This window comes from Lycorma delicatula, chromosome 4 (assembly GCF_047948215.1).
Source record: "Lycorma delicatula isolate Av1 chromosome 4, ASM4794821v1, whole genome shotgun sequence".
Lineage (NCBI taxonomy): Eukaryota > Metazoa > Arthropoda > Insecta > Hemiptera > Fulgoridae > Lycorma > Lycorma delicatula.
In genome coordinates, this window is record NC_134458.1 from 156,505,968 (window position 1) to 156,522,410 (window position 16,443).

The window sequence follows — 16,443 nt, forward strand, 5'->3', positions numbered from 1 at the left end:
TTGTAAAGCCTTTTTGGGGAATAATAATTGTTCTAATTGTTTATGGAAAGGTCATTCTTTTAACGAATGTCATTAAAAATATCGATGTCAGATTTGTAATAAAAAATGTAATACTCCCATTCATATTGACAAAATTAATGATTCTAAATCAAATAGCAATAAGCTTGAAAATAATACCTATTATTCATCTAATCATCAGTCAAATGAAAATACTTTTATCAACACCCATATGTAACATCAATGATGTTTATGGTAATCATCACTCATGTAGGATCTTGTTAGATCCTGATAACCAGGCAAATCTTTGCACATATAAATTTGCCCAAAAATTAGGACTTAAACTAATTAAAAAAAATCTCCCCATTTCAGGCATAAATAACTCATCTCAATCTGAATACAGTGTTACACTCTCGTTATAAAAACCTTTCATTGAAAGTGCAATGTGCTGTTTTATCTGATATATCATACAGCCATCCGTCAACCCCATTTCACATTTCTAATTATAATATTTATCACCTTCTAGCAAATACCAAGTTCAGTATAGCAAATAACATTGACATACTGATTTGAGCTCAATTCTATTTGAGTCTTATCTTGCCTGGGAAATTCATTTGAAATTCCTGATATCCTATTCAGAAAACTAAATTAGGATATATACATAATGGTCACCTTCCGAATAACATTAAGGGCAACATTACTGTTACATCTTTTCTTGTTCATAACATTCATGAAAATTTCTCAACTGTACTCTAGAATCTTTGGAAAATTGAATAAATTAAACAGTCACATTCTATGCCTTCAGTTGGTAAAAATAGTACTGATTTAATGTCGAGTATAAGTGTTGAAGATATTAGTCATAGTGGTACTGTTAAACACTATCATATTAAAAGGAAAACAAAAAAGAAATATATTGGTAAAAAATCATCAAAAACATTACCAATCGATGATGTCAACAATAAAATGAATGCAACAACTCAAAATGGAACAGATATTACATGTAAGAATAAATCAAATCATTCTAATAACAGTAAATACAAAGATGAAAAATGAAGATAGCTTTGTTAAACAAGATGGTTTACAAAAATCTATTAAAAGGCCAACAGTTAAAAGAAAACAAGTACTAGTACACTACCATTCAAATTTATTATCAATGATACATGTTGAAGAATCGATTGAATTACTTGTATAACAAAAACCATTTAGAAAGTTAAATTATAAAGTTATTGAAGAATTGGTAAAAGAGGATATCAAAAGAGATTCATTAAAAATTAACAACAATGAAGTATATATTAATAATCAAAATATTAAAGATATAAATCACAATTTATTATTGAATGATAAAAAAGACGAGAATATTGTTGTAAATACAAAAGTAGATGATAGTTGTTCAAATATTAAAAAAGATGTAATAGGCAAGTCAAATGAAAATATTAAGGAATCTAATAGCTGTGATATTAAGATGGTAAGTGATAATATAAAAAGTACAAATGATAAATTTTTTAATAAGGAAGATTGTACAATGAGTAATTTAAAAAATAAAAGACGCTAACAAATTTAGTTATAACAATATTAAACATTTATTTACAAAACAGCAATCATCATTTAAAATTAATGATAATGATATTGAAAAAAATCTAAAATAGAACAAATTGATGATAAAAAGAAAATTAATGATAGTGTGTTAACATGTGATAAAAAAATCATTCCATTTGAAAAAGATAAATTACATCAACAATGTCGCAGTGTGCCAAGAACTGTTAGAATGCTAGTTGAAGACCAAGGTGATAAAGTGGTAGAAATATCTGAAGCAGATGCTAATAAAATGAAAGTTGGAATCAAAGTTAATGAATGGAGATTAGCCAGGAATATGTGTAATTATTATACACAGCCACTGTTTCTTAATAATATTAATACAATTGGTATAACCAGACACGTAATTTATAAACCAGAGGAGAATAAGAAAAAAAAATTATCCAAAAAAAGGATCATCTAATTCAGATAAATAACTAGCTCTGTTTGTGACAGTAATATCCATGAATCACTCGAAACAAATCGTATTGTTTGTGGAAAGGGCAGAGATGGAGAAGCAGATGATGAATTGATACCAAAGAAAATAAAAATAATTGAAACTGTTAAATCAAACAATGATTCAGCAACTCATATAAAAGAATGTAATAGATCAAAGCAATGTATTGTAAAAGATATAAGAGATCAATCTCATGTCCAAGGACAGAAAGAATCGGAAATGATGGAACAATTCAGTAATATTAAAATTCATGAACTGATGACAATTTTGAAGTCAGATGTAACAAATGAAAACAAAAATAGTAAATTAAATACAAACAAACAAAATAGTAATCAAGAAAATCATGACAGAACTAATCTAACTCAGACCATTAGAAGATCTGTTACAAATTATCAATTCCATGTGCCTTCTGAAAAACAACCGCTTAGTATTGCTAGTAAATATACAGAAAAGGTTGCAAGTGCTAAAAATATGAATGCTCAGATTGAAACTTCTTCCTTCCAACAAATTACAAAATAATAATGTAACATTAATAACAATAATAACAATGACAACAACTGTAGTATTTCTGTATCAGAAAACCAACCAACCATTCTCTACCTGCGTAGTAGTCTATGGTGGTCCAATTATGAATTTTTCGTCATGGCAAGCAGAAGTCTAATACTTCTAAGTAAATCATATATAGCACCTTTCATATGTCTCACTGCTAAAGCTATCCATTTAGAATTAGTATCTGATCTGATTTTACAGTTGTTTATTGCAGCATTTAAAAGATTTATATCACGGTGGGGTATTTCCACTCAAGTCAAATTTCTGTTCCGCCAAAAATGTACTTTATAATTTGTATCAACTTTTAAATTCAGAAAAACTAAAATCAGAAACGCAAGCGTTCACAACTACACAAGGTATAACCAGTACATTTATTCATCCCTCTTCACCACATTTTTGTGGTGTATGGGAAAGCACATTCAAAGGCGTTAAATTTCATATACATCGTGTAATTGGACAGACAATCCGTAATTTTGAGGAATTATATACTTTTAACACAAATAGAAGATCTGTGAATAAATTAATCTCAAACAGTTGATTTAAATAATATTTTTAAGTAATATTTTTTATTGATTTAATTATTTCATACTATCATTCTTGAAATTTCATTTAATTATATTCTTATAATATTATTGTTAACATGCTCAAATATTGTGTTAATATTTGTAACCTAATTTACATATTTGTATTAATTTAATTATGAATTTACATTTATATTATACATTATGTGATTATGTATTAATTTATATATATATTTAAGTGGAATAAGACACCAGTAGTAATTGATTGATTTTGAGGATTAGGATCCCTAAATTAATTTATTATTTAAGATTAATGTGAATGTAATTTGAAACTTTTATAGATTAAATTATTCAATTGTATTATTATTTTAGCAGTATGCTGATTATTATTAATCAAAATAATATTTACAGGTTATATCTGTTATGAGCTTTTTAATTAATTTATTATACATGTATATCAGTAATGTTAATATTATATCACAATGAATTTAATTATTATATTATTGTCCATTTATTTACAACTAAACTTGTTTGTTATTCTGTTGAAATGCTTCATAATGGATTGTATCATGTATGTAACTTATTTGAAATTGCAAAAATCATATGATTCGTGTTATTGTTTGTAATAATTTAATTTATAATTATAAAAAAATAAAATGATTTTTGGCGGGCAGTTATGTTAAGACCCAAGTTTCATTTCATCTTCTTTAAATTTTGTTTAAAGAAGGACTTTTAAATTTTAAAGGTCCTTTGGACAGCTGCACACAGCTCCCTCCACGCTAAAATCAAAGCTTTACTTCACACTGACTCCTACTAAAATAGTCAGTCTTCTGCCAGCCAACAATGACTCAACATTTGTTAATATAATGTTGGTATATGTAATGATATTACAAGTTCAAATATTATAATAAAATTAACGTATAATATAAAATAATAAAGACTATTATTTATTTAATTGAACCATTAAAACAAAATATTTTGAATAATTAAACTTAACCAAGGTACTACACCAAGGCAGCAGTTATTCAACAAGGAGGATACATCTTTCTCATTCCTTTTTGAATCAAAGTATGTTTCTTTATCTTACACTCTTCCCACTTCTACCTGATTCTTGTTAAGAATGTATATAAATCTTCTTCCCTACATATTAGTCTGATTTTGCTTAAAATATTGAATATTTTGTTCTTTTTTTACATCAAATACAATCTCCAACTCAAGAAATTCCATGTAGGTAGGTTTCTTTATTGTTGTTTTAAACCTGCCTTCTAAGGTAGGTCCAGAATAACCTTGTCTGAGGTTTTTTTCTGAAACCAGATTAATTTTCATATAGTTGACTCTTTACCACATTTTGTTTTAACCTGTAAATTATCCTGTGGTTAATGTCATTCCACTTACACTTACATATTTTGGTACCAATTACATTCTTGCTTGTTGATAATTACTTTATGTTAACAAGTAGATATCATTTTTTAATCTGTGGATACAAAATCCATGGAATTTCTTTTAAAAGGCAAAGACATTCCTCTTTACCATAGAGGTTAGTAGAGTAGTATTGATGTTAAATTGCTTTTGTCTTTTATCAGTGGTAATCTACGTCATGATAGAAGGGATCACATTAGTGAATTGAAAAAAGACTATTTATGAATAGTAGTGAACTTAGTTACTGACATCAGTAAAATCTATTAAAAATTTTATGGAGTTCAAGAAAATTTAGTTTTTGTGATAATCTATTAGATTATAGTTTTGCACAATTCCCATTTTGTATTAACATTTTCTTATCTAGTGGCTATACAAAACTCAATGAGAGATTGAGGTTAAGCCTCCTAATTCTTCACAATATAAATCATTACAGCGCTTTTTTGTTCACTGACATCATCTGATGCAGTGGAACTTGAACAATGCATTTCTGTTGCAGCTTTGTATCCAAAAAATTAAATATTTTAGTTGTTTTTAATTAAAATTGCATAATTTTTTCTGATTATTTTAACAGGTTGTTGTTAACGGTAATGACTACTGTTATTATGAGCATCGAATTAAACCAGATTTAATAACGCATGTTGCTGTTGGTGGATCTGTCGATATACATTCTGCTGTTTATTATACTGTAACGGTAATATTTCTTTTACATATTTTTTTTTTTTTAATGCTATTCCCCATTAAGAGTAAGAATTATTTTTATTAAAAAAATTAAACCATTTGTTAGTTTACTTGAAGCAGGGGAAGTGTTTCTGAAGGACAGGTGGTTGGACAGTTCAGCAGATATATTTTAGCAGAACTGTGATCTGTTAATATTTAACATTAAATACCATAATTTGAAGGTATTATGTACAGTTACGTAACAGGTGTACAAAAAAAATCAGTTTTAATTTGTTATAATATCTCGTGGAAGAGGTGTACAATGTTTATATCTCGTGGAAGAGGTGTACAATGTTTATATCTCGTGGAAGAGGTGTACAATGTTTATTTAAGGCTAGAATCGAAAAGGATAGTTTTAGTTATGCACATGGCTGTAGACTGATTCCCTATCTTTCCACTTGACAGTGCCTTTCAAAAATATGGTGATTCCTAAATACAGGTTGTCCCATACAAAACGCAACCCAACCTTATATTGGTAGGTATTGAAATAATAAAAAGGCATATGTAAATGTAAATGTAATTTTTATTATTACCATCCATTACCTTACATTTAGTGAATGTTGGAAGTGGTGCCATCTTCTTGAATACAAGCTTCAGTTCTTTTTACAGCGTTTCTTGCAACTTTTTTCAAAGTTTGTGGCTGGATATTTAATACAGCTGTTCAATATTGACTTTCAATTGTTCAAGTGTTTGTGGTTTGTTGCTGTAGGCTTTTTCTTTGAGGTAACCCCATAGAAAAAATCTGCCGCAGTCAAATCTGGAGATCTTGGTGGCCACAAGCCTCGACCGATAACACGATTACCAAAGAATTCCTCAACGAAATCAGAAGTTGAAACTGCGTAGTGCGATGTCGCACCATCATGTTGTAGCCAGCAGTGTCTGTCTTCCTCTTCCAAGAGTGCAATGAACTGAAATAAAATATCCTGATATCGTTCTGCATTAATGGTGTACTCGAAAAAAATAGGACCGATTATTTTTTTCCGCGATATTGCGCACCACACGCCCAACTTCTGCGGGTGTAATTGTTTTTCGTGATAAACGTGGGGATTTTCAGCACTCCAAATTCTACTGTTTTGGCTGTTTACGTAGCCATCCAAATGAAACCGTGCTTCATCTGTGAAAAATAACGAATCCATAACATTAATTCCCTCACACAGAAATCGACAGAACCGTTGACAATATTGTAGCCGTTTTTCTTTGTCGGGCTCAAGAAGTCGATGAACCGTTTGAATGCGATAAGGTCATAATTGTAATTGTTTGGTCGCCCGATGAACAGTTGATTTAGACAAATTAATTTCAGCAGACAAACGTCTGATCGATTTATTTGGCGAGGTGAGTAATCGGTCTTTGATTTCAGTGACTGTATCTGTATTCAACACTGACGCAGATCTTTTGTGTTCCTTGTTATTAACAGAACCAGTCTCTCTAAATTTTGCAACTAACCTTAATACTGATGTTTTGTTAGGAGCTGGTTTATCTGGGTACTTATGGCGAAACAAATCTTGCACTGCAACCATTGATTTCGTACTGAAGTACGACTCGAACAATGAAAACACGTTCATCTAGCGAAAACACCATCTTGTCTCTAGCAATACACTGAACGTTATGATTGGATTGTTGTTACTATCAGTAGTGTTCTACTGCGTCGCCACGATGTTCAGATGTTGGACGAGTCCATTTCAGTAACGAGTAGGGGAGTATTCTTGACGTTTGAAATTTCATGGATGAGTGATTGATGGGTTGCGTTTTATATGGGACACCCTGTAGAAAGCCTTCTTTGTTTTGCAGCCTGTTAGTCATAAATCTGTAGTTGCAGTTCAGTGTGCATTCCTTAGAAAGTTTAATTGTAATCATTTGTCGATGGCATAATTAGTTTGAAATGACTACATCAGTTTAAAGTAAAAGTATGGGATGACTGAGGAAGTCTGAAAAAAATGTTGAATCTGTAGGTTGTCTTTGTTGTGTAGTCCTAAAAAATCTGTTAAGAAAGCCCAGCCTCAAACCGGTGATGATAGTGTGTAATGTTTTAAGGAAGTACTTACATATTCGTCTATAGTAAACAGTATTGAAGATATTATTATTCGTATTATTAGTTGTTGTGAAAAATCAGTGACCTCACAAAGCATCCCTGAGTGGCCCAAAAAGTGAAGTCAGAGAGAGCAAGATCTGGGCTGCACGGAGGGTGTTCCAGTACCTCAAAATTCAACTTGATGGTTTGAATTTTGTGGCAAGCCATGTGTGGACGGGTTGTTCCGTCATGTATGACTTTATGGAAGCCGAGCTCATCATGGATGATTGATGGGCAGAACCATGACATATTCAAAGAATATCAGAAGTCACTGTCTCATCAGTGATAACTAGCCTATTCGTCAGAACCATCTCTTGAGCTTGCCAAGTCTTGCCCGTGGTGGAGGTTGATGGGCGTCCTACTCCCTCTTTGTGCCATCACATTTGTCCAGCAACTTCTAAACTTCTCAGTCCATGAAAAAAACACTTGATAAAACACTATTTCTGTATAGTGATAAAAGTGTGCGATGAAACCCCTTTCATACCCTCCTTGGTGCAAACTACTAGCAGAGCAGACATGTTTACACTGTAATAGCTGGAAGGCAAATGATGCAATCAGGATCAAATTTTGCACAAGTGACCGCAGTCATACCAACTAAGCATGAAGGTGTGTAATGTCAAAAAGCGTAGATAATTTTTGGCTCGCTCAGATATATATATATATATATATATATATATATATATATATATATATATAAATATATATAAATATAATATTTTTTCAGCCTCCGCAAAGTACAGAATTAGAGAACACTCTTACCTTTACTTTTGATGTAAATGCCTCGGGAGACACTTCCATCAGTGTATTTACACAACTTAGTATCGTCTTCTTACTCTTCCCATATCTAGCTTAAACTATTCACTCAAGATACTTGATTGAGTCATTTAAACACCTAAAATACTATTATCATTCCTACAACACAAGTGTTGATCACAACAACAATTTTATCCTGAATTCTGTTTACTCAAAAATCCTCTTGATTTGCAAATTCACAAATTTAATTAGCTTCTAATTAAAACATACCCTAGCTCTCTCTGTTCTGCTCTGCTTTCAGGAGCTAGGTCAATGTCTACATCCTCCCACACTGCAGCTCCATCAAAGAGTTCTCAACACATCCATTTGCATCCTATCAGCAAATATCTCAGCTAACCAGGACTCAATGTCAAAATGCCTAGCTTGACGAAACACCCAGACAGGTTCCTAGTCATCTGGGTTACTATTCTTTCTGTCCAGTATCAATTCCCCTCAGCCATCCTGTGCAGGGTTAAGAACCTCAGGTAGCCAACAGCCACCTTTTAATAACAATTTAAGAACACCTTTTTTCCAACAAACAGGGAAACAGCCAGCCAGTCAGAATACAAACACAATTTCTGACAGAATGGACAAGGTGCTCCACCGTGATTCCATTGAAACCAGGGGCTTTTCCTTCTAGAACTGCAGATTGCCAGATGTACCTCTGCCTCTGTAATTTCTACAGATAAACATCAGCAAAATGCAGCAACTTTTTCTCGGACTCACAGATAATGCGAGGTTTCATTAGTCGCAACTTCATCCAGCAATAAATCGTTCAGTAGAATATTTTAAATCTCAGTTTATTAGAAATAACACCCTGCTGAGCCAAGAGAGCCGACAAAAGAACATTTTTCTTAACGCTTATGTCCTTTCTTTTTCCTGTTTAGCCTCCGGTAACTACCGTTTAGATAATACTTCAGAGGATGAATGAGGATGATATGTATGAGTGTGAATGAAGTGTAGTCTTGTACATAATCAGTTCGACCATACCTGAGATGTGTGGTTAATTGAAACCCAACCACCAAAGAACACCGGTATCCACGATCTAGTATTCAAGTTCGTGTAAAAATAGTTGGCTTTACTAGGACTTGAACGCTGTAACTCTCGACTTCCAAATCAGCTGATTTGGGAAGACGCGTTAACCACTAGACCAACCCGGTGGGTTAAACGCTTATGTCCTAGGACTCTATACACATCACCCCAAGGATCCTTATTTCCTTGCTCTCTAATTAAAGAATGCCTAGAATCCCTTTTAAATGTCCTCATCAAATGAAAATATTCAGACCTCTGCCTTTGACAGTCATCTACCAAAACCATTCAGGATCACTCTCCTGCCGAGCAGCTCTCCTGAGATTGCTCATAGATTGTTTCAACAAAGACAACTCTTTAGTCCACCTAGAAGCAATTCTCTCTCAACCTGAACTTTGGGGAATTGAATTGTCAGCAGCATTGATGAAAGCCAGAGGAAATCTTTCTGTCAAGTCTTTAATTGAATATCGTTCTGACTTCAGTCTAAGACATGGAGTCTAGAACACAGAATATTAACATCTTAGGCCAGTCCTCCTTCCTTTGCAGGAAGCACCTCTGCTTAACAGTGACATTACATCTGTAAGCACCTTGTAACTCACTAACCAACTCAAAGGTAATTAATCAATGATCAGTAGAACAGTCAACAACAGACCAAGCATAAACCCTACCAGGAATATTCCTACAATCAGAAATATTGTGGCCATGAGTTTTTTTTATCTAAGAATGCCATCACCTATTAAATTCTAATCTATAAATAGAAATTGTTTTATACCAGTAATTAAACATACAGAGCACTTTCTTAAGATTTTCTTACAAAGTATAAATAGTCATTTTTAATTTAATTTTAATTTGTAATTTAGCTATTGTATTCATTTGTGATAGGTAAAATAATATTTTTTTGTTATATAATAATGATGTTTCAATAGTTATTAAAAATAATAAGTTTTTTAACTCTATTTTTTTCAGTTTAAACCATCACATGCGGAACAGTTATATGGACGAGATTTATTATTGAGTTCTCAGAAGACCCCATCAGAATGGCTATTAATTGATGGTTTTCCTCCATCATCAAGAATATGTTTCACTGGTGTTGTATCAAATTCTGCTGAAAGGTTAGAAATATTTTGTGTACTAGATTAATACATTTTTAATCATGATACATGTTTGCAATTTTCTTCACTGTTACTGTACATTATATTATTTATTTATGTAATACCAGGTTACATAGTAATAGCACAGTGACATGTTGTCAACAGTACTCTACACAGATGCCAAGGTATAATATTAATATAAATATTCATATTTGATATTATTTGATTATGTTTACCACCAAAACAATATAAAAGTATGTGACAGTACCTAATTCATATAAAAGTACTGTGTATAAATATTTTCATTTCTTGAATTAAAACAATTTTTCTGGCTAAAAATCATTACAGTTGACTTTTCATTTACTATAATGTTTATTAATTGAAGTATACGTAATAACACTTAAATAATTATTTTAATTGGTACATTAATTCGTTTTGTTACATTATCTAATTCTTTATTATGGCTGTGGTACATGTAAAGCATCCAAAATATATGACATAGCAGTTAGGACTTCTTTCTTTGACGGTAATGGTGTTTAGCATATAGTCATTCTGTTTGTTGAACAGAACATTGGCATTTCAGTGGGTTTGGCAAGCTGATCTGTACTAGTATATTAACTTAAAGAAGAAGGAAATAGATAACTTCTTTTTCCATTTTCCTTAGTAAGTCTGGTATTGAATTTGATTGATGATGCAATTGATTATTATAAACAGTTATGTTAATTTCAGAAATGATTTTTACCTTATCTCAGGTTGTGTATCTACAATCTTTTTGATTATGCAACTTATTTGATTATACATAAAAAAACAGTAATGTGATAAATAAAGATGTTATTTAATAATAATAAAAAAAGTTGCATTATTTTGTTACATTCTGAGTATCCTTAATGAATTATTTGTGAAGATTAGCACATGAATTTTCTTGTGATATTGAATGCAAATAATGATTAATAATCATGAACTGCTAGGAGTATGACCCTACTCTATTGATTGATTTTTTTCCTGTATTTACAAATGAAACCATAATTTCATAGACCATATCAATTTTAATAAAAAAAAAGAAACATCACCTAAAGTGTTGTAACACTCACGAATGTTAATGCTGATCCTATCCATCCATATTGTGTCTTACATTGGTGTAAAATAAGTTGTAGAAAAAGAAAATAACCGCCAACCGCAAAATTTGTGATATAGCATCACTGGGATCATTTCATGAAGAATAGAACACTGTTTTACATGAGTTGTGCTCATTAACTTGTCTCCCCCCCCCCCTGTATTATAACTGTATTCCTGCTGCTACACTTTAATTTTGAAGATTGAAAATCCTACTTTATCTATTATTAGTATACACAATTTTTTTTTTCAATTCTTCCATTGGAACTGATATTTTATTGGTTTTTAAGTTTTGCTATTAGTAAAAATGTATTTAGTGCTGTTGAGCAAGGGAGTAAATGAAACGCAAATGCCTTTACTAAAAATTTTAATTTTCTTTTTTTTTTAACTGTAATCAAGAAGTTCAAATCAGACTGAAATTATTTTTATGTTCTTCATAATTTTATTCTAAATATTGCATAATTAAACATTAAAATTTAAAAATCCTAAGACATATTGAAATAAAAACCTGTTTAGGGCATAATCGGGAAACCCTTTGTCAGCTTTTTTCTTTTTTATTTATATTTTTTTTTACACCTACATTGTTATTTTTTTCATATTTTACCATGAGAAGTTTTTTTATTTTATTATCGTATGTGCTTTTTTAATGTTCATTTTAACAAAGTATTGTAAAAATTATTTTATTTACTTTTTTAAAATATTAGTGATCATACATGTAAAATATAAAATACTAAGTAGCTGTTTACAGCTCTCTTAGTAACGTAATTTAGTTTTTAAGTTTCTATCTATTTCTAAAATAACATATTTTTTATTAAAATGAAAAATACAAAGGAATAGGTATGAAAAAACTAATGTGAATAAAAATTTACAATTTTATTTCATTATTAGTAGAAAAGCAGAATGTAAATATATGATCAATAAAATTAATCATGAACTATTATTTAAAAAAAAAAAAAATGTTTGTAATTTTAATGTAAATTTGTAACCTACTTTTTATAGACTTTTCAAAGAAATCTATAGTATTACTTTTGGTCACATGGTGGGAGTGGGGGTGAAAATGAATTTTCTCTATGTTTTGAGATATGAGGAGTACGAAAATATCATTCACTTAAGTTGTGATTTCCTTAGATATTTATTTATAGGCTTATGTATAAAGTTTTGTGACTCGAAAATCTCCAAAACTGAACTAGTTTTATTGATATTTAGATGTGCTATGTAGTTATGAATATTGGTTTAGTTGTTCCTGAGTTACGCTCAATTTAAAATCTAAAAAATGTGAGTGGAACAAGTTAGAAGCATGGTTTGTTAGTATTGTACTATATATTCATTTACCTGGGATTAATGCCTGTTTAAAACAGCCTTTATACGAATGAAGTCTAACAAAAATTAAATTAAATTTTTTTTGGCACAAGGAACAAGGTATGTGATCCTAGTAGAAAGAACTACTTTTTACACTAAATTTAAATATGTAAATTGATTTTCTCCATCACCCACCATTTTTTTTTTTTTTTTTTTTTCTGATACATAGGCAAACTTTGAAAGAAATGTAATAATTTACATGAATGCAGAACACTATTCAATATAAAATGTGATAGTTATGGTTTTCCTTTTGTATTTGACATTTGGAACATTCCACTTTAGCATCCGACAGTAATCTGCAAGCATTTTTACATTTCACTGTCACTGGTATTTGTTTTTCATGACAGATTTCCTGGTGGAAGTATTCCCTATGCTTGCCACTGAGGGTGCCAAGATTGTCCAAAAAGAAATCCAGGTGTGAATTGAAGAAATTAATTTTTAGTGACGTATACTACCCTGTATGTTTATATGATTGCAATAATTCACCCACAATGTCACACTACTTGGGAATTTATGATCTCCTAAAACGTTTTTTGCACAAACTTTTAAAACCTCCATGCTTACTTTTTCACTTTGATAACAGTTCTTCAAATTGTCCACTTCTAATCAAAGTTCTTATTTGGAGACTCCCAAAAATTCCTTCCTTGATTTTAGCATCTCTTAAGATGAGGAAATTTTTATTTAAAATAATGAAATCCCAGCACAACTTGTATCTATGAATAAAAATGGTGCTTGATTTCAAAGTGCCATTATTTATTGATATGTCTTTTTTATTGATAGATTTTATGATTCTGTCATAACAAAGTTTCTGAAAAGCCTAATTTTATATGGAGAGGAGATTGAAGGATATTCAGGGTATTTATTTCACCATGGATAATGAACCGACGGACACAGTGAGGTTGTGGATCAAGGAAAAACTGCCAGCATTCTTCATTGACAAAATGAGAAAGTTGGTTGATTTTTGGGAAATGTTTACCTGTAAATGGTAAATACATGGAAAAATAAATAAATAGCAAACTATATACACTTTTATACCACATTTGTTTCATTTGCAAATTATGAGTGATTGTAGATTACATTTCAGCCACACTGCATAGAATATATGGGTTATGTCTAGTGATTAAAATTTCTTATTTTTTATCCTTTCTGTGCTATTAATGAATCATTACTGTTTTTCTATAAATACAATTACATTTGTTAGTCAAAAGAATATTATTCTTAATTTTTTTTTTTTGAGGGAAATTTTATAACTGCGTATGTAATAATTATAGTATCCTGAATAACCGGTAATCTTTAATAATTTTATATTCATATTTTCTTATTCCATTTACTTACTGATTATGATTGTACATCTAAAATGCATGTCTTGTTTTAGGTAGCTAATTTTTGTAAATGGTTTTTAACTTTTTCTCTTTGATAGTTATTTAAATGATTAAATGTAATATTAATTAAGATGATTTGTTGCAGGTTTCATGTAAACCTTCATTGTGATCGCCGTTTTACTTACTGCATTGATAAGACTTATGATACTGTGTTTCATTTTAATCCAAGATTTACAAATTCTACTATTGTTTGTAATAGTTTTATAGATGGCTATTGGGGTCATGAAGAAACTGGACCTCTAGTATTCAGTAGAGGAAGTAGTTTTGTGCTTTATATTCATTGTTCAGAAGATTGTTTCAAGGTATTTGATTAATTTTTATTACACATTAGAATAGAAATTGATGAATTAAATCTCCATTTCAGACTTTTCATGCCTTAGAATGGTGGTTCATATCATGATTGGGGAAGATCACATTAATGAATTACCAAAAATTCTAGTTTGTAAATGAAGATTTTGTAGCATAAGAGGGATAATTAAATAAAAATCTACTTAAAATTGAAATTAAAATATGAATAAATATTTAAGCAATATGTTTTTATTTGATTATTTCAAGTATTTTTATACAGTTAGAAAATGATTTCTTCATTAATGTTTTTATTTAGTTGGCTTATTTTGTAAACAGATGAATAATGAATACCACAGTGGGTACAAACAGTTTTTCATTTAGTAGTGCAGAATTAAGAAAGTTTTACAGTATTTCAATAGAAACTAAACTGCATGTGTATGAAATATTGAGTTGATCACAGCTTTGTACAAAAATTTAGTATATTTGTGCCTAAACTAATGAAATGCTAAGAATGGCAAATTTTGCAACAAATAGTTTTTCAGTTGGTTTTTCATGTAACCATTTTGCTATCTGGTACTAATTAGCATGCTTTTCATATTTCATTGTTCATTTTGAAAGAAACTTTCTTTAAAATAATATCCTCATTTTTCTACCAAACAGACTTGTTTTCATTAACCTCAAACTCTTCTTTTTTTTTCACTAATGTTTATCTTTTTTTTTGCAAAATCTACAATTTTTCTAAGATAAATAATCACGTTTTATATAATACTCATTATTAACATATTGACCATATTGATCAAATTTATAAAACTGAAAAGAATTTTGACAAATCCACAAGTTATAAAACAGTATGTTTTAATGTAACTAAAACATAAAACGGATGTTTCAAAAAGTACGCAACCCCTTTATTTGATGACATGAATTTATCACAAAAATATTAATGTTAATAAAATACTTATACAACAGTATTCAAGTATTCAAGTTGCCTTGAGTAACTTTAAAATATAGATGTTCAAAATGATTTCTTGTGATCCCGATGCAGGTTCATACACATTTCATAACATCTGCACCCACTTTTTGTAATGTTTGAAATTTCACTTTCAATGTTAGCCTTCAATTTATCAGTTTATTAGGATTGTTTTTAAAAACTAACTTTTTAAATATCCCCAGAGGAAAAAGTCTGCTGATGTGAGATCTGGGGATCTTGGAAGCCCTTTTGATATCAAACGATGGCCAAAAAATTTCTGTAACATTCCAGCGTTTCATTAGACATATGACACGTTGCTTTATCCTGCTAGAACCAACATTCTCATTCATGTAAATCTAACTTAGCAATAAACTGTTCAATTAAAATTTGTCAAAAAATAAAGGCCCTATTATATGATACCAAGAGATAGCACACCAGTTTTGTGTATGTAATGGTCGTTCTTGAAATGCGTGAGGCTTTTCAGCGCTCCATATTCAGCAGTTTTGGCTGTTAATGTAGCCATCCAAGTGAAACCATGCCTTGTCACTGAAGTAAACATGATCCAAAATTTGTTATTATTGAGATAATGAAACCCACAATACTGTAAATGTTTTCCACGGTCTACTTCTTTCAGTTCTTGAATGACACTGATACGATAAGTATGCAATTGTAATTTTTTAGTAGCCTTGAAAGCTGTAGATAGTTAAGATCCAGCCTGTAAAGAAAACTTTCTGCCCAATTTAGTAGGTGAGCAATTCAAACATTCTTTCACATATTCCAGAACTTCCACTGTTAACAGTGATGGTCGACCTGTGCTTTTCCGATCATTTACACTCCCAGTCTCATGAAATTTATTAATCAAACATGATATTGTTTACTTATTAGGATTGAAGAATTGAGAAATTTTATCAGAAACTGGTGTTTCACTCGTTTAAAATTTATATGCACATTAAATCTCAATAATAAACACATGTCATCCTTGGAAAATGATAATTAATACAATAGAGACAAATTTATACAGGTATAGCACTAGTGCATAAGAAGGACATTTCAACTGTTACAAGCTGCTAACCTTGAGTACAGTGTTGCCAACTGACATGTTAGGAGAAATAAAATTTACCT

General features: G+C 30.4%; 1 protein-coding gene across 1 annotated transcript in view; it reads left to right on the plus strand.

Moving 5' to 3' along the window:
• LOC142324000 (uncharacterized) overlaps nucleotides 1-16,443 on the plus strand; it is a 131,665-nt gene that overhangs the window by 59,263 nt on the left and 55,959 nt on the right. Inside the window, exons 9-11 of the mRNA XM_075364538.1 lie at nucleotides 5,087-5,206; nucleotides 10,088-10,233; nucleotides 14,152-14,368. Coding sequence (XP_075220653.1) covers nucleotides 5,087-5,206; nucleotides 10,088-10,233; nucleotides 14,152-14,368 — 483 coding nt within the window. The remainder of the gene's footprint in view (nucleotides 1-5,086; nucleotides 5,207-10,087; nucleotides 10,234-14,151; nucleotides 14,369-16,443) is intronic.